At 43.7% G+C, this 24,552-nt stretch overlaps 2 protein-coding genes across 3 annotated transcripts in view; both read left to right on the forward strand.

Annotated features, from left to right (window-relative positions):
* The window catches only part of DIP2B (disco interacting protein 2 homolog B), a 354,733-nt gene that overhangs the window by 221,843 nt on the left and 108,338 nt on the right, over positions 1–24,552 (forward strand). For both annotated transcript variants that reach the window (XM_068267346.1, XM_068267347.1), the window contains exons 3-5: positions 8,709–8,840; positions 10,591–10,716; positions 16,460–16,672. In XM_068267346.1, the coding sequence (XP_068123447.1) occupies positions 8,709–8,840; positions 10,591–10,716; positions 16,460–16,672 (471 nt within the window). The remainder of the gene's footprint in view (positions 1–8,708; positions 8,841–10,590; positions 10,717–16,459; positions 16,673–24,552) is intronic.
* Positions 1–24,552, forward strand: part of ATF1 (activating transcription factor 1) — a 355,624-nt gene that overhangs the window by 153,268 nt on the left and 177,804 nt on the right. The gene's annotated exons all lie outside the window — the stretch shown is intronic.

A 24,552-nucleotide genomic window follows, 5' to 3' on the forward strand; every position in this document is an offset into this window, starting at 1 on the left:
ACTGCTACTGCCAATAGAGCGCGCCCTAGTGGCTGCTGCTCTGCTCTGGCGCTTTGAGTCCGCAAGGAGAAAAGCGCAATATAAATGTTATTTGTCTTGTCTATTTGTCTTGTAATCCATGTTCTCCAGCTAACCGTGTAGCTAATAGACACTCAATATGCAGACATTAATTGTTTAAGAGGCTGAAGGTGTTAAAGCGGACCCAAACCAAACATTTTTTTAATTAAAAATATTTAGTTGTACCACTCTGACACATACAAAGATAAATAAACACTCCTTCAAGCCTATGAGCATTTCAGTGCATGCTTTTCACCCTTCTCTTTTCATAGCTAGGATTATACTGGGGGCAGCCATTAGCAATTCCTCCATTGCCAACCACCATCTACTCCACCAGTTTGCCGGAAAAATTCCGGCAATTTGAAAGGAAGGGAGGGGTTAATCCAATAAATGTAAAATATTTTATATTTGTCATCATGCAGCTGAAAAAAGGTTGCTATTTATTATTATAATTTAGAAAATAGATTTTATTTCTAAAATCTTGTATTTTTAATTTGGGTCCACTTTAATTGTCTTGAACAGGTGGACAAGGATGACAGAGCAGCTTTGTGTGTTGATTATTAATTGATGACATGGAAACCCCTCATCTGTTTAGGTGTTTGTACTTTTTTGACATGGCTTCTTTCATCTTTCAAAACATTTTTTTTAAGCTCTGGCCAAAACCATCCTCAAAAGAATGCCCCATCTCCTTGAGGAGGAGGTAGACCATGAAGCCTTGGCCTGCAGAGCTGAGAACTGAGATTTTTTTCCTCTACAATGTTTCACAGAAAGGCCAACAAGTTTGCTTCCTTTATATAGATCAGTGAGGGAAAAAAGGAGTTTCTGAACATCACATATGATTAGATAACATTTCCCCTGTACTCTCTATGGTAAAGCCAAAGTCAATAGAAACTGGAGAGCAACATGCTGAATGAGGTGGATGATGTGCCAGTCTCTCTAAAGATGCCATTTTTAAAGGACCACTAGCATGAAAATCATAAAATTTAGTACATATAAACATATACAAATAAGTACATTTTTCCCAGAGTGAAATGTGCTATAAATTACTTTTCTCTTATCTTGCTGTAGCTTAACCTCCCTGGCGGTCTATTAAAAACCGCCAGGGGGCAGCAGGGTAGTTTTTTAAAAAAAAAATTTTTTAAATCATGTAGCGAGCCCAGCTACATGATAGCCGATGTGCAGCGGCATCCCCCCGCCCTCTTCGATCGCCTCTGGCGATCTCCAATCAGGAAATCCGGTTCAAAGAACGGGATTTCCTGGAGGGCTTCCCCCGTCGCCATGGCGTCACCGACGTCGTGACGTCATTGGGAGTCCCGATCTACCCCTCAGCGCTGCCTGGCACTGATTGGCCAGGCAGCGCACGGGGTCTGGGGGGGGGGCCTGGCGCGGCGAGTGGCGGCGGCTAATCGGCGCGGAGCAGCGGCGATCAGAGTGCACACGCAGCTAGCAAAGTGCTAGCTGCGTGTTGCAAAGAAAAAAAGTGTGCAAATCGGCCCATTAGGGCCTGAGAAATCCTCCTGCGCGGCATAGCCCGAGCTCAGCTCGAGCTTACCACCAGGGAGGTTAAAGTAGGTAGTAGAAATCTGACAGAACCAACAGGTTTTAGACCAGTTCATCTCCTCATGGGGAATTCTAAGGGCTCGTTTCCACTAGTGCGGCGTGCGTCTCGTAGACGCACGCCGGCACTGAGCGGGTGGGCGGGATCGCAGGCGATTCCCATCAGCCGTGCCATGCACGGCTATGGGAATCGCAGCCTCCGCCGCGAATTCTGTGGGGGTTTCCGGCCGAATCGCTACTGCAAGCGATTCGGCCGGCGGCGCCGTTGTCCCCTATGGCAGAGTTTCCCCGCGCGATTTGCCTGCGGGGAAACTCTGCGGATTCGCGGCCGTTTCCGCGAGAGTGGAAACGGGCCCTAAGTGTTTCATTTATTTTCAAAAGCACTTAGTAAATGGCAGGTCTCCATACAACTGCCCAAAAAGTGTGATGTGAGCAGGGAGGCAGGCTAGCATATTTGTATTAATTATTTTATTTTATTAAGAATAAAGGCCACGCTGAGAATACCCCATGAGAAAATGAGCTGGTCAAAAATCTGCTGGGTCTGTCAGATTGCTACTACCTACTGTGAGTGACAGCAACATAGGAGAAAAGTAAATTATGGCTCATTTTACTGTGGAGGAAACGTACTTCTTATTTGTATCGGTTTACATTTAGGTATCTTTCACATCAGGACATTGCGTTTTAGGGGACGTTAAGGTCACATAACGTGCCCCTAACGCAACACATGGTGGTGTTGAAGTAGGACGTTAGATTGAGCCGCGTTATGCGGATCTTGATGCGTCCGTGATGTGTACTTTTTGACGCATACTATCGAACGAAAACATGCAGCAAATAAAAAAAAGTAAAAAAAAAAACAGTACTGAGTATGTGCAAACATCAGAACGCAGCCACATAAGAGTATAAGGCACAGCATGCTGCACTTTCATTTACCGTGCTGCGTTTTACTCCAACACAACATGGGCACTGTGAACAGCCCATTGAGTTTTCAGTGCTGTGAGTTGGGCTATGAGTTCAAACACAGAATTATGTCAAAAATGAATTTTATTTAATTTTCCCGTTTTGCCAGGCTACAATAGGTCACTCTTCAGCCTTTTAGCCTAAAACATTTTTTGCATTAAAATTTGTATTAGTGTGCACATTTTCGGATGCAAGATTCCAGAGCATGTGAAAATGGGCATATGAATGCAAATTTTAATGCTGAAAAAAAAATGCATGCTAAAAACGAAACCCTGCCTTAGAACTGCTGGATGAGCCAGACTCATTTATACAGTTTTCAGTTATTTTTCCCTGGACATGTCAGGCTTGTCTATACCATCAGGGAGGTTAACAACAGACCACGCGGCACACCAGGGCTGTGGAGTCGGTACAAAAATCTTCCAACTCCTCAGTTTATGAAACCACCGACTCCAACCCTGACTCCAGGTACCCAAAATTGCTCCGACTCCAACTCCGACTCCAACTCAGACTCCACAGCCCTGCGGCACACCCATCAATAATCTAATTACCCAAAAAGTTATTACTTCCAACAAATCAATTTATTGTCCAGTTTAGATAAATCATAAACCACTGTTTCGAGGCCACACAGGGTTTTTTTTTTAATCGGTGCTCAGAGGCCTTCATTTATAATGACAACAGCAGTTCCCTGTGTGAGCTCTGAGGGTTTGAAAATCTGTCTAACTCTATGCACTTGCTAGCCATAATGCCTTAGATGGTTCTCAGCTGAGATGGCCGTCTCTGCTGAGAATCTAGTGTGTGTATTGTGGCCCTGATCTTCCCTGAGGTGTTGCTAAGTGTTCCAGGGTGCCGGATCATCTCAGCTGAGTATAGGCCAAGAGTTGCTCTCCATTGTTCTTTTCCTTACCCCTTCCAGCTTATTGTGCCCTGGGGCATTGTTCCTCCTTCCCTCTCTGTATCATCAGAACGTGTTGCTGGCCTGTAGGCTAGCATCACATAAGTACAGCAGTCTGCCCCAAACGTTCACCTTCGGGATCGAATCCTGATCCCTGCGGTGGCGGGTATGTATGTGTGTATGCACCTTAAAGGAAGCCTTAACTGAGAGGGATATGGAGGTTTCCTTTTAAACAATACCAGTTGCCTGACAGCCCTGCTGATTTATTTGGCTGCAGCAGTGTCTGAATCACACACCTGAAACAAGCATGAGCTAATCCAGTCTGACGTCAGTCAGAGCACCTGATCTACATGCGTGCTGAGGGGCTGTGGCTAAAAGTATTAGAGACACAGAATCAGCAGTAAAGCCAGGCAACTGGTATTATTTTAAAAGGAGTACCGTATATACTCGAGTATAAGCCGAGTTTTTGGCACCAAAATACTGGCCCAGAAGTGGGGGTCTCGGCTTATACTCGCGTCACCAATTAACCTAATGTCCACCAGCACATTAGAGAGATGTGTGTGTGTGTGTGTGTGGTCTTCCCCCGCCGAAGCAGTATTCCTGACAGCGTCTGCCAATGTGAGTGACCCATGGGCATATGTACAGCAGGAGCGCATTGCTGACAATGTTCCCCCTCAGCTGTGTGGTACCTTCCATCGGAGTGGTATTCCCGACAGCGTCCGCCTGCCTGTGTGATTAAGTGTCCTGTGGGCACTATGCACTGCAGGTGCGCAGTACCGACAATGTCCCCCCTCACCCGGCATATTAGGAAGCTGTGTGTGTGGTCCCCTCGCCGGAGCGGTGTTTCCCATCAGAGCAGTAATTCCAACAGCGTCCACCTGCCTGAGTATCCCCCGTGCATATATACAGCATAGTCCCCGTACAGCATGTGCTGCTCAGCGTGTACAGTAGGAGCGTTCACTCACTTTTTGATTCCTCACTGGTACGTGTCTATTGCCGTCTGTATGCATTCCTCCAGCAGGCGCCTAATGAGAAGTGACACTAGAGCGTGTCATAAACATGAGACGGCAACAGACAAGTACGGTAGATAAATCATGGCAGCAGAAAAAGTGAGTGAATCCTCCTACTGTACACCGCTGAGCAGCACATGCTGTACGGGGACTATGCTGTGTATATGCACATGGGACACTCAGGCAGGTGGACGCTGTCAGAATTACTGCTCCGACGGGAAACACCGCTCCGGCGGGGGGAGGTGTGGGGGAGGAGGGAATGTGCCGGGTGAGGGGGGATATTGTCGGTACTGTGCTCCTGCTGTGCATATGCGGGACACTTAATTACACAGGCGGCCACTGTCAGGAGCACTGCTTCGGGTGGGGGGGGGGGGCGCAACACACAACTCTCTTTTGTGCCAAGTGAGGGATTGGCACTGCACTCCTGTTGTGCATATGACCAAAGGAGACTGTTTCTGCATATGCACAGGACAAGCCTCAGTGCTTTTTACATGCTCTTCAAAGGAACTGCAACCTCTTTTGGGAACTATACATTTATGTTGCCAAGCAATAAAGCTATCCTTATCCATTAAGTCTATAGGACATGACTTCATTCCCTCATTTCCACAAAATTGTCATTAGGATTTAACACAATTACAGATCCATGTAATATCCTATAGTAGGTCCTCGGTTTATACTCGGGCCAATCTTTTTTCTTCTTTTTTTTAAGTAAAAGTTGGGGGGTCGGCTTATACTCGAGTATATACGGTAATCCATTTCCTTCTCAGTTTAGGTTCCCTTTAACTTGGGAGCGATGTCTTGAATTTCAGGAGGAGAGTGACCACAGCTAAGATCTGCAAGATATTTAAATAATCTTTAGCCCAGCATATACAAAATATTGGTGCAGGCGCTTTATATGCACTGTGGTTGTAAGAGAAATATTGAAAATATTTTGTCATCACACTCCCTTAGCTAAAAAAAATTATTTGAGATGTCCTTTTAAACTGTGTTCTCATCAGTGTGCAGAACCTGCAAGCCAGCTCCTTGCAGAGCAGTACCATATTCTTAGAATATGTCCCTTTTTCTGTTCCCTTCATTGCTGAGTGGTATTTGGCTGACCTTGCAAGACCGTGTGATATATTCTAGCATAGGCCAATAGCCCAGATATGAGCTGCAGCAACAGAAGACCCTGGTAACCTAGATATAAGCTGCACGGTTTAAAGCCGACCTGAACTCGGAACTTCCTCTCTGCTCAACAGCAGAATAACCTTTAGCAAAACAGTTATTTGTTACAGCTGATACAAATCCTAAAATATATTTCTAGTGTTTCTACTTCCTGCTTTCATGGAAGCAGACATAGGGTTAACATCCTGTGCTTTTAAATGAGCTTATCTGCTGTGGCAGTCAGGTGACACAGGGGAGAGTTCAAATTACAACTTGTGATCATGACTGTTGACTCGGTACAAAAATCATCAGACACCAACTTCGATACCTCAGTTTATGAAACCACCGACTCCAACTCCGACTCCTGGTACCCAAAATGGCTCAGACTCCTCGGCTCTGACTCCTTAGTCTCATACTTACCAGGCTGTGGATTTGGTACAAAAATGATCCGACTCAGACTCCTCAGTTTATGAAACCACCAACTCCACTCCGACTCCGGGTACCCAAAATTACTTGACTCCTCGAATCCACAGCCCTGCTTGTGATTAGACACAGATGAGGGGGAATTAGACAGGCTAAACTCTCTGAATACATATAGGGTGCATTTCTCTGTTTCGTTTTGTCATGTGCAAGAGTTCAGGTCTACTTTAAAGGAGAGTTCGGGCCTTCTCCCTTTCCTGTGGAGTATGCAGCGGTTCTCCGCATCTGAGTCACATGGGGAAACACTGCCTGTTCCATCAATAGGCATGCCGGTGTGATTCTGGACAGCATGCTGCAGTTTTCCGCAGTATGCATCCAAAGCCTTATGGCCGTGCTTGGCACAGCTATAGCAATTCGGCTGCGGCTTCACAGGTGCATGGGTGCGGTGACTGATTCAGAAATGGACTGAGCACCCAGTGGACATAGACCAGTAATCTTTTCCTTTTGTATTTGCTGTGGTTTTAAAGCCCAAGCTCAGAATTTTTTTTTCTATAACCCTAACCAGTTTTTTTTCCATAGGGCAGCTGCAGTGGTGCAGAGTAGGGAGGCCGGTATCTAACTTGTATCTGGCTGCTTGTGAACAGCACACTACTGCTACCGTATGAAATCTCATAATGGAGGATGGACAGGGCTGGATTTCTTAGACGGCTGCAGCCCAAGGGGGCATCTGGGCATGAAAAAGCGGCTGCTACGTAGGAAAGAGGAGGCTGTAAAAAGGGAGCAACACGTAAAAAAAAGGGAAACTGATGCTCACGAGAGCGGCTCATGAAAGAGGGGCAGCTGTACATTGATGATGCACATGGAAGAGGGGGCTGCACAGGGAATGGGAGGTGCAGCTGTACATGGATGATATGCATGGAAGGGGGGGCTGCACAGGGAATGGGAGGTGCAGCTGTACATGGATGATACACATGGAAGGGAATGGGAGGGGCTTCTGTACATGGAAGATACACATGGAAGGGGGGCAACACAGCGCTGCGTAATATGTTGGCGCTTTATAAATTCAATAAATAATAATAATAATAATGGATGATAAACATGAAAGGGGGGGGTGCACAGGGAATGGGAGGGGCAGCTGCACATGGATGATACACATGGAAGGGGGGGGGCTGCACAGGGAATGGGAGGGGCACTGTGGCACAAGAAAGGGGAGCCACAACATACTTGGCCTCTGGGCACAAAAAGTATAAATCTGGCCTTGAGGAAGGAACAATAATGCAGGCTACTTGCACCATTCATTGAGACCCTTTTATAATGCATTCTGTGAAGGACGTATAGATTTAAACATGCGCGTGTGGGGAAAAAATAGGATAGCCTCCAGTGTCTCTGGAAGTAATCCAAGATGTTCAGGCATAGATCATCGAAACGCTGTGACATTTTTATTAGATTCTGTGAAGAATGCTGTAATGTGTCATTATCCTGTAACTGTGCTGAAGCTGTAGATCATGGTTTAGAGAGGAATTCCAGGAAAAAAAAAAGTTTAATGCAACTTACTTTTCAGAATATTTTATCTTTTAAAATTTTAAAAAGACAGTGATCTGACGTGCAGGTTTAATGAAGGAAAAAAATTGAAGTGTTAAAGGAGAGTTGAAGTGAGTAGAATATCGAGGCTGCCATATTCATTTCCTTTTAAACAATACCATAATTATCTGGCTGCAGTAGTGTTTGAATCACACCGGGAACAAGCATGCAGCTAATCTTGTCAGATCGTACAATAATATCAGAAACACCTGATCTGCTGCATGCTTGTTCAGGGTCTATTGCTAAAACTATTAGAGGCAGAGGATCAGCAGAGCTGCCAGGCAACTGGTATTGCTTAAAAGAAAAATAATATGGCATCCTCTATATACTTCTAACTTCAGTTGTCCTTTAAGGTGCCCAATTGCCCATTAGCGTTACAATATCCTCCTTAGATGCTATCTTTTGATCAGATTTTTACGATTGAATTACACAGGAAACAATGCATTATGAGAAGAAAATCGATGTAAAACAATTCTGTGGCAGATGGAATAGAAAATTTTGTGGGAATGTTGGATTTTGCGATCGTATATCCAGTGAGAAAGTGGCATAAACGACTGATTTATGCGAACAGCGAACAATTGATAATCATAATTACCTTATGATCACTTTCGATCCCATAAATTTAACCAAATGATCTCATCTGATGAAAATATTGTACCGTTAACGGGGATCTTAAATTAAGAAAAATACGTCCGTGTAGTAGAAAGTGTTCTGAGGTTTAACTGCTTTCAGTGCCCCATCTGGGAAACTGTTCCTTACTTTTTGGTCTGATAGAAGTAGGCAAATTGCTGCGACTGAGATCAGAACAAATATTTTCTTTATCTGTGGAATTGGTAAGAGTTTGGTTTTAATTTCTTGGACATGGGACCTCCAAGTTTTTATTTTAAAGATCTCCATGCCCATGGACATTCAAGAGACAGAAAGTATGGGAAATGACTCAAACAGGCAAAAAATGCAGCAGTAAATCCCCCCCCCCCCCCCCCCCCAAGGAGCTCCTAACCATTTCCATCACTAACCAAATCTGAAAAAATAACTTGTACTTTGGCTGTTTGTGTTTAATAGTTCTCTCTTTTTTACCCCTTTTTGTGCAGGTGTAGACCCAGCATTGCAGAAAGATAATCGAAACCAAACGGCAACTGCATCACCATCTGGTCCCACGCAGTCGTCCTCCAGATACCATAGAGCCAGATCTGGAGGAGCTAGAGATGAACGCTACCGTTCAGGTAAAGTCATTTTATTATTCTTCTTTGTTAACTATCAAGCAACATCATCTTCAATGGTACTGTATAGTTCAGTGTAGAAAAAAAATAATACCAGGAGCCATGCACAGGACAGCTGGAATATCCAACAGCTTAAATACAAAAGAACGTAGTTCATGCATGGTCTAATGGAATCTAGCAGTACAGGTACATGGTCATCTTATAGAGTAAGTGCTGCAGAGAGTAAGAAATAGTAGGGGTAGGACATTGCTCTTCTGAGGGTAGTGAGGTCAAACCACTACGTGGCATAAGGCAAAAGAACAGTTCTCTCATGTGGATGGAAATACGCTATCTGAAAAGTGTGTGTAGTTCAGGTTTTTGTGTTACAGAAACACAGTAGACAAACCTGAACCTGGGAAATGAACAAACCTGTGAAGATGGACATGTGTGAACAGGTTCCCTTCTTTTTCCTAGAAAAGCATAGGTACATTCAGCATGTCCTTTGGTTCATTGCTGTCCCCTCTGGGAAGTGGACCTAGTACAGACAGGCCTTTAGAGGAGGTCACCACAATGAAGGCCAGGAGCATTTCATGTTAGAAGTAACGGTTACAGATGGGATAGTATCTGAAAAATACTTAGGAAATGCATGGAGGTGACAACTTATTGAGAACTTGGTAAGAGAGGGTTAGGCATTTTAACTGGATCCTCTGGGTAAATTGCAGCCACAATAGGGGTTGGCAAAAAGGGTCAACATCAGAAGCTTGGGACTGAAGGTGGAGAAGATGAGCTTCAGAATTCAGTAGTGATTGGAGAGATGCCTGATGGTTTTGGTGGGCTGCAGAGTATAATTTAGAAGAGGTTGGGAAAATTAAGGTAAGCCAAGCCTCTCATTCCATTAATGCATTGCTTATCCCATTTTCACGATCATTGTTCGGTACAATACCACTGTCAGCTTTGCAGAACAACTTCATAAATCCTGTCCCATGTACACTGGACTTTAAACCCAATATAGGAGGAGCTCACAAGGCTGAGCAAATTTTAAGACCGAGCAAAATTTAAAATAAACTGGACTTAAAACTAACAGAACGGCTAACACAGCATCCCAAAATATCCAAGACTGTTGGTGCGACATATCCAACAGGCATGTGAGTTAAGCTCTTCTGCTGGCGTCAAGACCAATAGAGGGGAGAATCTCCTAGAGGTGTCCTAACGCTAACAGTGGATGCATCCACGGCTAGACACATGTCTGACACAGGACAAAAAGCCTGAGAACAAACCTTGCTGTGGCTGCCCTTCCTTTTACTGCCCCCCCCCCCCCTCCTGCATAGAATGATATATGGAGGAAGCACTTTAGACACATAGGGTAAGTGCAGTAATATTGCTGCCGGGCAATATTACCTTTACTACTGGCAGCACTATACCACAAGTTGTGCTACTAGCAGACCAGCAGTACTCGAGTAGCATGAGCATTGCTACAGTAACACTCATTTACTAATGATGGTAACGTGCCTTACTGTAGCAACATGCTACTCAAGTACTGCGGGTCACGCTAATTGCGACCGGTAGTATCGGTAATATTTCCTGCACTCTCTGCGCACAGCAATATTACCACACTTTAGGAAACTCTGCCTTATACAAACAGGAAGAGGTGTGGCTGCGCAGGCCTGCAGTTTCCCTGATTACCTGTATCTTGTGAGTGCAAGGGGTTAATGCTGATATCGCCTTTATACTTTGTGACTCACAACAATAATGACCTACATCTTTTTCACCACAGATATCCATACAGAAGCTGTTCAAGCTGCACTCGCAAAACATAAGGAGCAGAAGATGGCTCTGCCCATGCCAACCAAAAGGCGGTCTACATTTGTGCAGTCCCCAGCAGATGCATGTACACCTCCAGGTAGATTGCTTTAGTATGAAGTTTCGTACATTTGCCATATCCAGTTACCACCAGTGATCCTGCTGTTGCGTCCTGGGCAGCGTTACGTCAATCTCCACAGATTTTCTTTAATCCAAAATTCCAAATTTATGGCTTCTCACTTCAGCCATCTCATTGTGATTTGAGGTTCTTTTTGAGTACTCTGAGCCTAAGATCCTTTAAGCTATGGAACTAGGGCCCTTATTGTGAATGTGTGCTATTGTAGGAACATCTGTTTTGAAGTTGTGAATTGTGAACCTGTGCCGGCTCATTTGCTGGTGAGGGCTTTGCCAGTTTTCCCCATCGTGAAAAACGGGTATACCAATTTAGAATTTGTGAAAGTTCCATGCGCTCTGAAACAGTTGATATGGGAACCACTTATTTGGGCACCGGTGGCTTAGTTGATTGCAAAATGTTAGTATGGTTTACAGTTATGAGATAGGAAAGGAAGAGGTTAGCTTTACTAGTCAATTAAAGCAGACCCAAACTCTTTCGCAGCACACAATGAAAAGTCTTTATTCCTCATGTAGTTGCTTACAGTGACCCTGATGTGACAAAAAGTGCCCTAGAGGGTTCACACATCGGGAGGGGGAAGCCTCTGGATCCATAAAGAGGCTTCCCTAGTCCTCCCTTTCAGACCCATTCCAGCGGTGGGATCCCTGAAAGTCCGGTAACAAGAGCTTGTTGGCACAGGCCACTAGCAGCCTTCCACTCCAGTGGAAATGGCAAAGCCCAATCAGGCCCTCTCTACTGCGCAGACAGGAGCCGCCTGCACAGTAGAGTGGACCTGATCGGGCTCGGCTATTTTTGGTGGAGTGCTAGCGGACAGGCCAATGTAGTGTTATTGTTTGGCTGAGGAGGATAGGAGGAGCCTCATTAGGATCCAGAGGCTTCCCCCTCTTGAGATAAGTATCTGTTTTTTTTTTTAATTCTAATTAGCGCACAGATTCTCTTTAACCCCCTTGCCGTTACAATTCTGGCGGCAAGGGGGCCGCGCAGCACTTTTTTTTTTTTTTTTCTTAAATCATGTAGCGAGCCGAGGGCTCGCTACATGATAGCTGCTGACAAGCGGCATCCCCCTATCCACTCTGATCGCCTTCGGCGATCAGAGTAAGCAGGAAATCCCGTTCAGAACGGGATTTCCTGCTGGGCTTCCCCGGTCGATGACGTCACTGACGTCATGGACGTCAGAGGGAATCCCGATCCACCCCTCAGCGCTGCCTGGCACTGATTGGCCAGGCTGCGCAAGGGGTCTGGAGGGGGGCGGCGCAGCGGGTAGCGGCGAATTGGCGGCAAGCGTCGGCGAGCGGAAACTGCACGCAGCTAGCAAAGTGCTAGCTGCGTGCAGGAAAAAAAAATTGTGAAAATCGGCCCAGCGGGGCCTGAGAAATCCTCCTACGCAGGTTACCCCGAGCTGAGCTCGGGATAACCGGCAAGGAGGTTAAAGGACATCTGTCATGAGAGGTATATGGAGGCTGCCATATTTTATTTGCTTTTAAGCAATACCAGTTGCCTGGCTATACTGCTGATCCTCTGCCTCTAATACTTTTAGCCATAGACCCTGAACAAGCATATGCAGATCATGGGTTTCTGACAGTTTTGTATGTATATGTATACACACACACACACACTCACACTCACACGTGCAGTTGTTGCGTGCGTCGTTCGAACGACTTGTACTTGTTTTGAATGTGTAGTCCATCATTCTGCTTGCGAGCGCAGTATGTAAATTGGTTGTTTAGCCATGGACATATCGGTTGTGCAGTTTGTTAGGTCGTTGTGTGGTCGTGTGCATGTTGGACGTGTGTACGCGTACACATGTCGCAATCTGCGCAACTATCTTCTAAACTTGGTCTGTTGGAAGACAGTTGGGCGTGTGTATGGCTGGCAAACAAACAGAAGACCAACTGATAACGGGTTGATGGCAAAATCCAACTAGCATTCTAAATGATTACACAGAGCAGGCTAGTGAACTTTTGAACTTTCCTCTGCAGAGAAAAACAAAATACAGTGACAGACACTTGAGATAAGCTTCAGAAGACAGAGCTCTCTGCTCAGAGAAGCTCTTTTGCATAGATAAAAACTTGAGTTTAACTCTTCCTGTACTGGAAACAATATTAGTCTCATATCTCTGCTGCTAATGTTTTATTTCCTAGCTGTGCTATTAACCATTATAAGTTTATTTTTACTTCAGATTCCCTTTAAGTGCTCCCTGGAAAGCGAAACCAAGTTAAAACTTCTTTGTTTGTTTTTTAGGATTTCCATAAACTGTAATGAAGATTTTTTTTTTTCCATTAAAGTCATCATACTGTGGGTAATATTTTAGAGCAGAGCGGAAGAAAATCAATTTAACTGCAGTGTTGCATTGTTCGAAGCCATACAACGCTATGGGGTGTCGCTGTACTGCAACTACGGCCCCACCCCCATCATCCTAGAGCTTCTGCCCTGCCCAACTAGTAACTTAGATTTTTGATTCTCACATTTTGGGGGAATCTATTCCCAGCAGATCAATCAAATCTGCCAGGATTTGAATGGGAAAATCGATAAGTGTATGGGCACCTTCAGCTGGGAATGCAAATCCAAATAATACAGCAGTTGTTTAAAAAAAATAAATCTATGAAATGGTTGTACACTAGTGGCTTCCTAACACATTATGTGAAGTAGATTTGGGTTTATTTAGACTTCCATTTACACAAATTTAGCTCCATAATTATTTAGATTTGCATTTAGACATATTTAGCTCAGCAATTATTAAAATTCTCCTATTGTAGGCATAATAAACTATAAAACATTTCATTTGCATGTGCTTTTTATTGTTAAGCAGTTATTTTAATACTCAGCCGAATAGAAGTTTTTTTTTTTTTTTGTGACCACAGTGCACATTATTTTTCATTTTATTATTTGTCTTTTGGCACAGATATTAGTCTGGGACTGCGTTCACGCCTAAAGCGCTTCTATAAATACAACAGGCTGGCTACGTCTAAATAATGAGGACTTCTGACAGCTGCAATGCACATGATCATCTTGTCAAATCAGCCCTAGAAATAGCAATCAAAGGGCTTTCCTGTTTAAAGGGAAATTCTATTGGTTTTATTTACAGCCCAAGTGCTGCTTTGTAGTTGTTGAGTGGGAGCTGGACAGACCTTTGTAATGCTTGTATTGGTGCATTCCTATAGAAACTGTGCTGCCTGGGATTATCATAGTAAGGTGAATAGTGTAGTGGGGGTGTCTCAGCACCTTGCAGGGAAAAAAAGGTGAGGCTCCCTTTGCCATATCGACTTGCTCATTTGGCACTTTTATTGGCCTGATGAAGCGGGCTTGGACCCGCGAAACGCGTTGCCTGTGCTAAATAAAAATCTTTTGTCATATACAAGGATTTCGTTATTGAGGTAAGCCACCTCATATTATTTCCTCGATTTTAAGCTGTTTTTAGATGCTTTTATTTCAACCAGGGCGCCTCTTTACCTTCAATTGTGCATAGTAAGGTGAAGTATAGTGATGTTTTGATTCAGCATGACTCTAGACTCCATCCCACTCATGTTTAATCAACCAAATGTAATCATTTGTATTTAGTCGTCTTATTACCAATAGTAGAATAAGGGCAGCTTTCCTCTGGCATTCCACATCCAGCTCCAAAACTGACAGGACACCTCTGCTGATCCGATGCATGGCTATGGGTATTCAGATGCCTTGTGCAGCAACAGGCATAAGTCATGCAGCAAGCAGCATTTTTTTTTATACCCGCACACGATCCGGATACAGGCCATTGATTTCAATAGACTTCCTGCCTTTCAGATGCAGAAAAGCAAACGCTTCAAACAGTTTGCAGTGTAGTAGCTCTCATTGATCATCCCTACTTATAACTCGTGATGCGACTTTTCAACACCTTTGCATTGGGATCTTTTTTTGGATGCGCAACACAGTAGTGTTAAGTAGCCTGTATCAGTGTTCTCCAACCCTGTCCTCAAGGCCCACCAACAGTGCATGTTTTGTGGATATCCACACAGGTAGTTAATCAGCTCTGCTTAGACACTAATTACCTCACCTGTGCATGTGTGTGGTTTTCAGCAAAACATGCACTGTTGGTGGGCCTTGAGGACAGGGTTGGGGAACTCTGGCCTACATGACAATAAACAGTGTAGTACTGTACCAAGTCCATAGGTGGTGCTGGGGGACGTGGATGTGGGTGCTGATGTTGCATGGCTGTTTCACAAACCTGTTTCCTCTAAGTTCAAAAGTGCTCTGTTTATTGCAATATACAGGTTGAGACTTTGACAAATCACTGCTACTTTTTCCAGTGCTGTATGGTGGACTAAAGAATTCTTAACCATGCCAGATGGCATCTTCTACCTTTGTTGTACAGTATTATACTTATGCCTTATTCATTCACTCCTTATTAAGAAAAAAATGAAAGGTATTGCTCAGTTGAAGGTATGGCCTTGAGCTCTGTAGCATCGTTTTGTGCAGCATATCATTTTCTGGAAGTGCCTTATGTATCAGAAACTATAAAAGAAAAACCATCAAAGGTGCACCTGGTACTCCTGTCTGAAACCGCCGTGTCAGCTTGTGCTTCAGTGATCTCGGGAGTTTTGAACTTGTTTAGAGGAAAGCATTTGGCATAATGATCCTGCAGCACTAGCTGCTGACAGCCTGCAGTCAGTTCTCATCTCAGTGCGGGGCATGTAGGGGACACTTTATTTTCTCTTTCCTAGTTGTTAGAAGCATGCTAGTCTTTGTAGCTCTCAGCAACCAATCAGAACCGATTGTGTATTGGAAAGAAATGTTTGGATCAGATTGGTTGTTCTGGTGCAAGAGGACTTCTAAATCCTCGTACACATGCTAGATGGAGTTCGGGGATGCCTTGGATAGGAATCTGGTGTCCCAAGAAGTCGCTTAAGCAACTATGCTCAGAACATCCTCTAAAAGATTAGCCACGGCATGATAACCTTTATGGAAAAATGTCTTCATTACAATTAATGGAATTCCTTAAAAAAAAACTTTTGCAGAAGGCACTGGAAGGGTTAAGCCTCGATGTTTACGATATGGAAAGATTCCTCCACAGAGCTCTCCTGCACTCTGTTCACATTTGCTGAACTGTGAAGAACTAATTAGACAAGTTTGAGTACTCAACATACAAAAGAGAATTTCTTCAGCAAGTATATGTGGAATAAAAACTTTTCATTGTATGCTGTGCAAGAGTTTGTTGCCGCATTAAAGATCTGGCATGCTGGATCTTTAAGCAGCAGTGATGAGAGCGTGCATTGTTCCCCTTCTAAGGGCCTGTACACACTGAAAATCTCCAAGCGCAAATGCAGTGCGATGAGTTTATAAATCAAGTGTACTTGCGATTTTTATGCATTTGCGATGCGATTTTTTATTCAGTTCTTCAGTGCTTCAGTTCAGTGCTTAAAAAGCGCAGCAGTCGCGGCGATTGCATTTTTCTAAACGCATTGCACCAGCATGTACAGGTCATCACGATTTTCATGATTTTGCAAAAGTCTTTGTGGTTTTAAAAACGCAGCAGTGGGTACAGGCCCTTATTCTGTCTCATAGGAGCTGCTCCATCGCACGCTGTGCCATTGTCCCTCCTCCAATCCTCATCATCATTTTAGTATTTATATTACCTGATTAAAGGACATTTTTATTTCCTAGGAAAGCTCTTTATAACTTATCCTTACAGATGTATTGTGTGTGATTGCTCATTATGATTACTCTTCTCCCATAGATACTTCGTCCGCCTCGGAGGATGAAGGATCACTGAGACGCCAGGCTGCTCTGTCTGCGGTACTCGCTCAAAGTTTACAAAACACGGATTCTTGGATCAATAAATCTGTACAGGGATCATCAACCTCCTCTTCAGCCTCTTCTACACTGTCGCATGGAGATGTGAAGAGTACTAGCAGCTCCCTCGCTGATATGCTGTCCAACATTCACATTGGTATGTATACCAGCTCAGTTGTGGCATAGCAGAGATTGCAGTAGTGTGCAGCCAGCAGAGGTCCTTATTGCTACTTCCCTGTGTTTGTCCTGCCATTTACATTAATGTACCTGGTCACTACCAAAGTACTTTAAGAATGTGGGTGTATGTCACTCTGGCACAGCTTCATTTTGGTGATAGAATATTGGTAAAGTGTTATTGCTGATATTCTTCTGACAGCTTGTGATTGTTGTTTTGTATGGTTTTTGGTACTTTTTCTCATTGATCCCCTTCTCAAGCATGATGCCTAACTCTTGGTGCCCAACACTAACCTTCCCCAACATAACTGAATACCCAAGCAGCTTGGGGGTGACCCAAAACCACTAGGAAATTAAAGGAGACTAAAAGATACCGAAAAGCCCTAGTTTGCCTTCTAAAAAATAGGCTGATGCCTTAAGACGACATAAACTTCTTGCACCAACAACATTTAGTTATTTTTGGTATTTTACCCTAACCTCCTAATCCTAAAAGTGCATAATGAGGGAATACCTAAAGTTCAGGTGCCCACATTTTTTTCAGCTTGCGAGCTACTTTACAAAAATTTGAATTGAAAATGTCCTACCAAGTAGAATCCCTCTCCAGATGCAAGCCTTATCTGCAGCACATGCACAACACTCAAGCGGGTGCTATGCGATCTGCCAAGAAGTCCTTTGCTATATACTGGTAGATCACGATCTACACAATGGGGACTATTAATCTAGAAGATTATCTATTCAAAGTTTATTCACTCAGTCTACCCTTCCACTATATTGATTTAGTAAGATTGTACAATAATCGACATTGTATAATAGATGTGCTCCTTAAAGTGAATGGGAACCGCATTTTAAAAAAATGAAGCAAATAATTACCTAAGGAGACAGAAGGCTCTGGGTCGTATAGAGCCTTCCGTCTCCTCTCTCTGTGCTCTCTGTCCTGTGCTGGCTCCCCCCCCCCCCCCCCCCCGTTTCAATCCCCCACCGAAAGGGTATTTGGAAGTCTTCGGGAGGCGTGTCCTCCCAAAGATGTGCAGCTCCATACTGCACAGGCGTGAGCGTGCAAGAGAGCGTGCTTGCACAGGCGCAGTACAGGGCCGCCCTTCTTCAGGAGCACTCGGGCTCCCTGAAGACTTCTGAAGCCTCCTTTGGCCGGGTAAAGCAGTATTTGACTAATTTAGTCAAATACTGCTACCGGGCGAGCCAGCACTGGAACGAGGGGACCAGGAGAGGAGCCGGAAGGCTCTATAGGACCCAGAGCCTTCCCTCTCCTTGGCTAAGTATCTGTCTCATTTTTTTAAGTGCGGTTCCCATTCACTTTAAAGTGACACTGAAGCAAAAATAAAACCTGTATGAAATGAATTGTATGTTTAGTACAGATAACTCATAAAACATTAGTAGCAGAGAAAAGTCTCATGTTTTAGCAATATTCTGACATATTTGCAATTTACAAACCACACTGTATTTTAACCACTTGGGGGCCGGGGTATAAAATGATAGGTATCCCCAGTATAAATAGCCAGGCATAGGTGTCCCCAGTATAAATAGCCAGGCATAGGTGTCCCCAGTATAGATAGCAAGGCTTAGGTGTCCCCAGTATAGATAGCCAGCAATTGCTCACCTCTCCTGATGGTCCTCCGGCGATCGTCGCTTTGCCTCCACTCTGCATCCAGCTCCGTACTGCCGCTAAGTTCCGACTTGATGACGTCATCAAGCCGAGACCCGACACTATAGGCAGTGCGAGGCTGGATGCAGAGTGGAGGGGGAGAATCCATCGCCAGATGGGACATTAGAAGAGGTGAGTGGATCCTCCTGTTCTGCCGCCGCCTAATGATTACTATGATCAGTGGCAATCGTAGTGATTATATGATCAGAAGCCAATCGCCATGGCTCCTGATCAGTGACAGGAGATTTTCCCATTCGGCTGCGCGCAGCCGGACCAAGGGACGTTACAGTTACTACCACTCAGCAGCACAGGACTTAACTGTAACGTCCTTGGTCCCAAAGGGGATAAACTATGAAACAGAGCAGGGCTAATGACCCTTTGAACTTCCCTGCAGTAAAAATTTTATCTGAAGCTGCACTGTCTCATTGAAGTATAAGTGCCTCAGAAAACTGCACTGTAGCCGATGGTCAGAGAGATCAGAGAAGCTCTTTTGCATAGATAACTGAAGTTTAACTCTTTCTGTATGGAAACAATATGAGACTGGTTTCCGTGCTACTAATGTTCTATTTGTTAGCTTTACTACACATACATACTCTTTTCTGGTGATTGTTGGCCACGAGACCATGTGAAGTTGGAATATCACTGTGGTGAAGATTTATTGACTGTATTTATTAGTCTTTGATCAGCGCTGACTTCTTAATACTAATTCTGTGGACTTTGGACGTTGTTCATTCTCAGCAGCGATCATATGTTATATTTCCTTGGCTCTGATAAACTGTTTGCTTGTAAATCTACTACCTTGCCTAGGGCCCCAATACATCTAGACTTAATCCATCTCTGGGAAGATGGGACAGGAGCCCGACTCTAAACCTGCTATACAACACAGCTATCCAGTTCAAACCCCATTTCTGTCTGTATGAAAAGTCTCTATACTACCTGGTTACAGTACTGATCGATAGGAGTAGAGGATTTGCTTATGTCTGCAGTCCTGCTTCATAATGCATCTTTCCCAAGCTATCATTACACATTAATATGCAATTTAGCTCTGCAGAAATAGATCAGCACTTTTGAAAATAAAGAAACTAGCTGCAGAATGCATTAAATGGTTACCATGCTTTCAGTATGTGGAGATGCATTCTATAATGTACAGAGATTAATATTTATAATCCAGCTGTAATTATGTCTATGATCATTCTTAGCATGTAATCTATATTCTGGACTAGCTCCAGTCTGCTCGCTTGCTGCACTCAGTGTGGGGCTGTGAAGGCATTTGGCAAGTGTACAGCAATGCTTGCTAAGTAGGCGGAGCTGAGCATTTGTGCTGCAGAGAGATGATGCAGTATACTATACAGAATAAGCTTCCTGAATATACTCTATATTTTCCCACTGAGCATAGATAGATCGGTATCAAATCGAAAGTACTATCAGTCTCGCTGCTAATTACCTAAACCTTACCTGGTCTTGTGAGAAGTAAAGTAAGAATATTCTTGACCAGAGATGTGCCTTGGTAAATGAAACTTATTACGTACAGTAGATCTTCATTTCCCAGTATCAACATTTATGATTTTATCAATTGACAGTCTACTAGGCACATCCTTCTTCCTCCCATCTTCATAGTACAGTATGCGGTGTTTAGCATAGAGCCAAGCAAACCCCTCTGTACTGTGATTGTGGTTAAAGGACAACCGAGGTGATATGATGAGATAGACATGTGTATGTACAGAGCCAAGCACACTTAAATAACTAGGCTGTCTTCCTTCTTTTTTTTTCTTCCTCTGCCTGAAAAAGTTAAACATTAGGTATGCAAGTGACAGTTTCTGTCCGGGTCGGGATCGGAATGGACTGGGTCAGACTATAGCATAACCCTCACTGATGAGTAATTACGGTCATAAAACACTTTCCGGTCAGTAAATGGCTTCTAAGAGCAGGAAAGAGTGTCAATCCGTCATAGATTTCAGCTGTGACATACTTCAATGAAGGTGCCATTGAGCTGAGACAAAAACACAGTAAATACTTAAAAACTAGATGTAAATCTAAAATAAAACTGTGGGATAGCTAAAAAAGTAATTTTAGGAGATTGAGGATAGATAATTGTTTTTTCTCATCCTTTTATTTTTCACCTCGGATGTCCTTTAAGCTGTCACCTAAAGCAATCACAAAATATTGCTTTAGGCAGCATTTAAAGAGAAAATGTAGTGAAATGGCATGATGAATACAATTGCTTATTGTTTACAATATTCATTTATAGATTATTCAGTCAGTGATTGCTCGTTGTAAAATCTGTCCTCTTCCTGACTTGCATTCTGAAATTTATCACTGGTGGTGACATCTTTGGTCCTGTCAGGTGATCCGTGCGGAATGTTTGAGGGAGATATTGTTTGCTTGGCAGTTGGAAAAAGCAGTTATTTCCCACAATGCAACAAGGTTCACAGACAGCAAACTGTCAGGACGATGGTCATGACATCACACTGTGGGAGGGACTTCACCACAATATCAGCTATACAGAACCCCCTGTTTATCTGTTCGAGAAAAGGTTAAGTTTTCTCGAGGGTAAGGGGGTATCAGCTTCTGATTGGGATGAAGTTCTATCCTGGGTTTAAGGTCCATACCCATGACAAAATTGTATCTGTCAAAATGACAGATGAATGCTCATTCTAATCACATAGCTCCCAACTGTCCCTCGTTTTGGAGGGACAGTCTCTCTTTAGGAGCCCTGTCTCTTTGTCCCTCTTTCCTCCTCATTTGTCCCTCTTTCAGGACTTGGTCCCTCTTTCTATGTAAATATATATATTTCTCTACTAAAAAAATGTGTTTGACTCTAAACTTTATTCCCATCCTTTAAATTGCTATATTACTCATTTTAAAATGTTAATATGAAGGAAAATGCACCAGGATAGAAAGGACCAGTGTGGTTTGAATTATAAAACAACATATTCTTCTTATGAAATCTTTATGGTATGCGTGACGGGGGTGTGATCAGGGGTGTGGCAGGGGCATGGCTTAAGTGTCCCTCTTTCTCATCTCAAAAAGTTGGGAGGTATGCTAATCAACATCTGGAACTTTTAACTATCTTCTTTTTTTCCTTTAAAAAAAGCAGTAAACGGCGGTTACAGACGGCCGATTTATGACGACGCTCGTGCATTATGAAAGACTGTCATGGCAAATCAAATCAGATCAATTTGTTCAAAGATGCTGTGTGTACAGATCTTTAAATGATCTCTAGTGTAAATACTTTGTTCTTTGGCAGTTTCCAGCGATTCAGCCTTTCCAGTGGGTACTAAGTCTGTTGATGTTTTCACCTACTCCCCATAAATATTACGGTGTGCATAGAGAACCTATACTTAAAGAGAATCTGTATTGTTAAAATCGCACAAAAGTAAACATACCAATGCGTTAGGGGACATCTCCTATTACCCTCTGACACAATTTCGCCGCTCCTCGCCGCATTAAAAGTGGTTAAAAACCGTTTTAAAAAGTTTGTTTATAAACAAACAAAATGGCCACCAAAACAGGAAGTAGGTTGATGTACAGTATGTCCACACATAGAAAATACATCCATACACAAGCAGGCTGTATACACCCTTCCTTTTGAATCTCAAGAGATCATTTGTGTGTTTCTTTCCCCCTGTTCTCATGCACTGAAGTTTCAGGCTGCTCGTTTCTTCCTGCAAACAGCTTTGCCCTTGTCTGTAATTCTTCAGTATGTGAAAGCCCAGCCAGCTCAGAGGACGATTTATCCAGCTTGTAAAAGATAAGAGAGCAGAGAGAAGCTGCCCTAATCTAAATAATACACAGGCAGTGTGCATAGAGGGACCTGGAAGGGGGAGTTCATAGCAGAACCACAACACTGAAGAACTTAGGAGCCTTCCAGACACAGGCCGACAAGTCTGACAGGGGAAAGGCAGAGTCTCTTTAAGGTTTTTGTTGCCATTCCTGAGTTTTTACTTTCCTTCTGCCCTGTCATGCCTATAGACCACTTGCAGCACACCGTATAAATTGTACATGTCCATATCTGATGATTTGCTGGTAGAATAAGGACTTTCCATAAAGAGTGCAGTTTTCTTAACTTGGCCAGATTATCATATGATGCACAATAGGTATAGTTATGTATTTCTGTTTTACTGCAGAGACAGTAATGTACGTTTCTGTGAGATGGTAATGGATGTTCCTGTGAATAGCGGTATGCAGAGGGTTAATGCGTGCGTTCTGGGTCATCCTTTCTCAGGCACATATTGCACACAGTTGTGTCCTATTGCCTGCCAATGTGCTACCAGTGCAGACCTTTGTGTGGATGCAGCATCCTCGGCTGGAGTTTTTACTGCATCGCAGATGGGCACCTGCAGCTCTCTAATTGGCAGCATGTGCCAGGCATCGGGTGCCATGTGCTTGGCACCAATCAGCACTAAGCTGTTCACATGAGACTCTCACTAGAGGTTGAGGCAGTTAAATATTACAGAACTAACAGAACTAACATGATGTGTCTTCTATAGCTTCATAATTCAAAGACCTTATTCAAAAATGTCAAAAGCCGTGTTGAATTCTGTTTAAAAATAAAAAATTAGAAAGTCAGGCGCCTTGTTAATTTGCTGATGTGTCTTAATGTGGTTTAGGTCATTGTTCACCAAGCACATGCAGTTGGTTTGAAGCTGTTGCTATCAAACCTGTCCACGTGTGGCCACGTTTAGGCAGTCTGTGATTTACTGTTTGCTGTGTGTTTTGCTATGCAAATGGAAGAAAAAAAAGCAGAAGAACCACACGGTGGGCAACACAGGACAGGTAATGTATAAATGCACACACGGGGGGAATATTCAATGGGGGGGGGGGGGCAGTACCATGGATTTTGTCGCTCGTCCCGATATCTCTTGCTGGTACTGCTGTGCACCCCATCTGTGTCAATTGAAAGGGCCTTTTTCCACTTGCGGCAATTGCGATGCTGAATAGAAAATCGCTAGCAATTTCTAACTACCTAAAGACCGTGGCGGCAGCCCCAGGACCGCATAATGCCAATTGGCATCAAGTCCTGGGGCTGGCTACTGCATCTCCGCATGAATGACGAAGCTCTGCCTCCAGTCTCCCAGCGGTGATCGCCGTCAGGAGACTGTTAGATGAAGAAACGCCGTCTATTTACTGGGTACAGCGCTGCGATCTAAGGCAGCGCTGTACAGGGGACAGCTGTGTCACTCGGCTGTCCCCTCCAGAGTCTCAAAAGCAATCCGCTGTGATAGGCAGAAGCCTTTCACAGACTATCGCGCTGATTGGCTGGCGGGGGAGGGAGGGAGAGGGACAAAAAAACCCCAAATTTTTATTTAAAAATAAAATGTAAAAATATTTATAGAAAAATAAAAAAACATCTTGGGCGGCAATCAGACCCCACCAACAAAAAGCTCTGTTGATGGGGAGAAAAGGTGGGGGGTGTTAAATCACTTGTGTGCTGAGTTGTGTGGCCCTGCAGCGAGTCCTAAAAGCTGCAGTGGCCCAATTTAGTGAAAATTGGCTTGGTCTTAAGGGGGGTTTAACACTGCGGTCCTCAAGTGGTTAAATCGCTAGGGTTTGCTAACTAAAATAGGAATCGCAGTAGGTATTTTCCACAACCGCCATTTGATTTTTGCCAAAGCGCAATCGCGCTGCTGAGCGATTTTTACTATGCATAGCAAAATCGCAATCGCAGAAAAAAATTGAGACTTGCTGAATCACAATTGCTAGCATTTAGCACAAACGCTAGCGATTGCTAGTGGAAAAGGGCCCAAAGCTTTATGTATGCAACCGATATGATGGATCACTTTGGCACATGATTGTTCATCATCCACAGTGTGTACAGTGCTGCGCACTATTTTTAAACAATGTGCCCGTGAAGTCTGCAGCGCAATATCTACACCCTGCATCGTTTAATGATCGTTGGGCATTCTGTGTTGCAGTTTTCTGCCCTCATTCACAACAAATTTCTTACTGATCTGTTGGTTAGATTGAGGAACGAACATTCATCAGGCATTCACATTATTCCATCTCACATTGTGTAGCTTTATGCTGGGATCACACAATACACTTTCCGGTCCAATCGACGGGTGATCAGACAGGAAGTTGTACTGTGTGTACCTGCCAAACTGCTCCCGATTGATAAAGGGATCTATGTTCCCATGATAAATTAGCAAAATCTATCTGTTTCTCGATCAGAAACCGATCAGACCTGTCAGAAATAATTGCCC

This window comes from Hyperolius riggenbachi, chromosome 2, assembly GCF_040937935.1.
Source record: "Hyperolius riggenbachi isolate aHypRig1 chromosome 2, aHypRig1.pri, whole genome shotgun sequence".
Taxonomy (NCBI): domain Eukaryota; kingdom Metazoa; phylum Chordata; class Amphibia; order Anura; family Hyperoliidae; genus Hyperolius; species Hyperolius riggenbachi.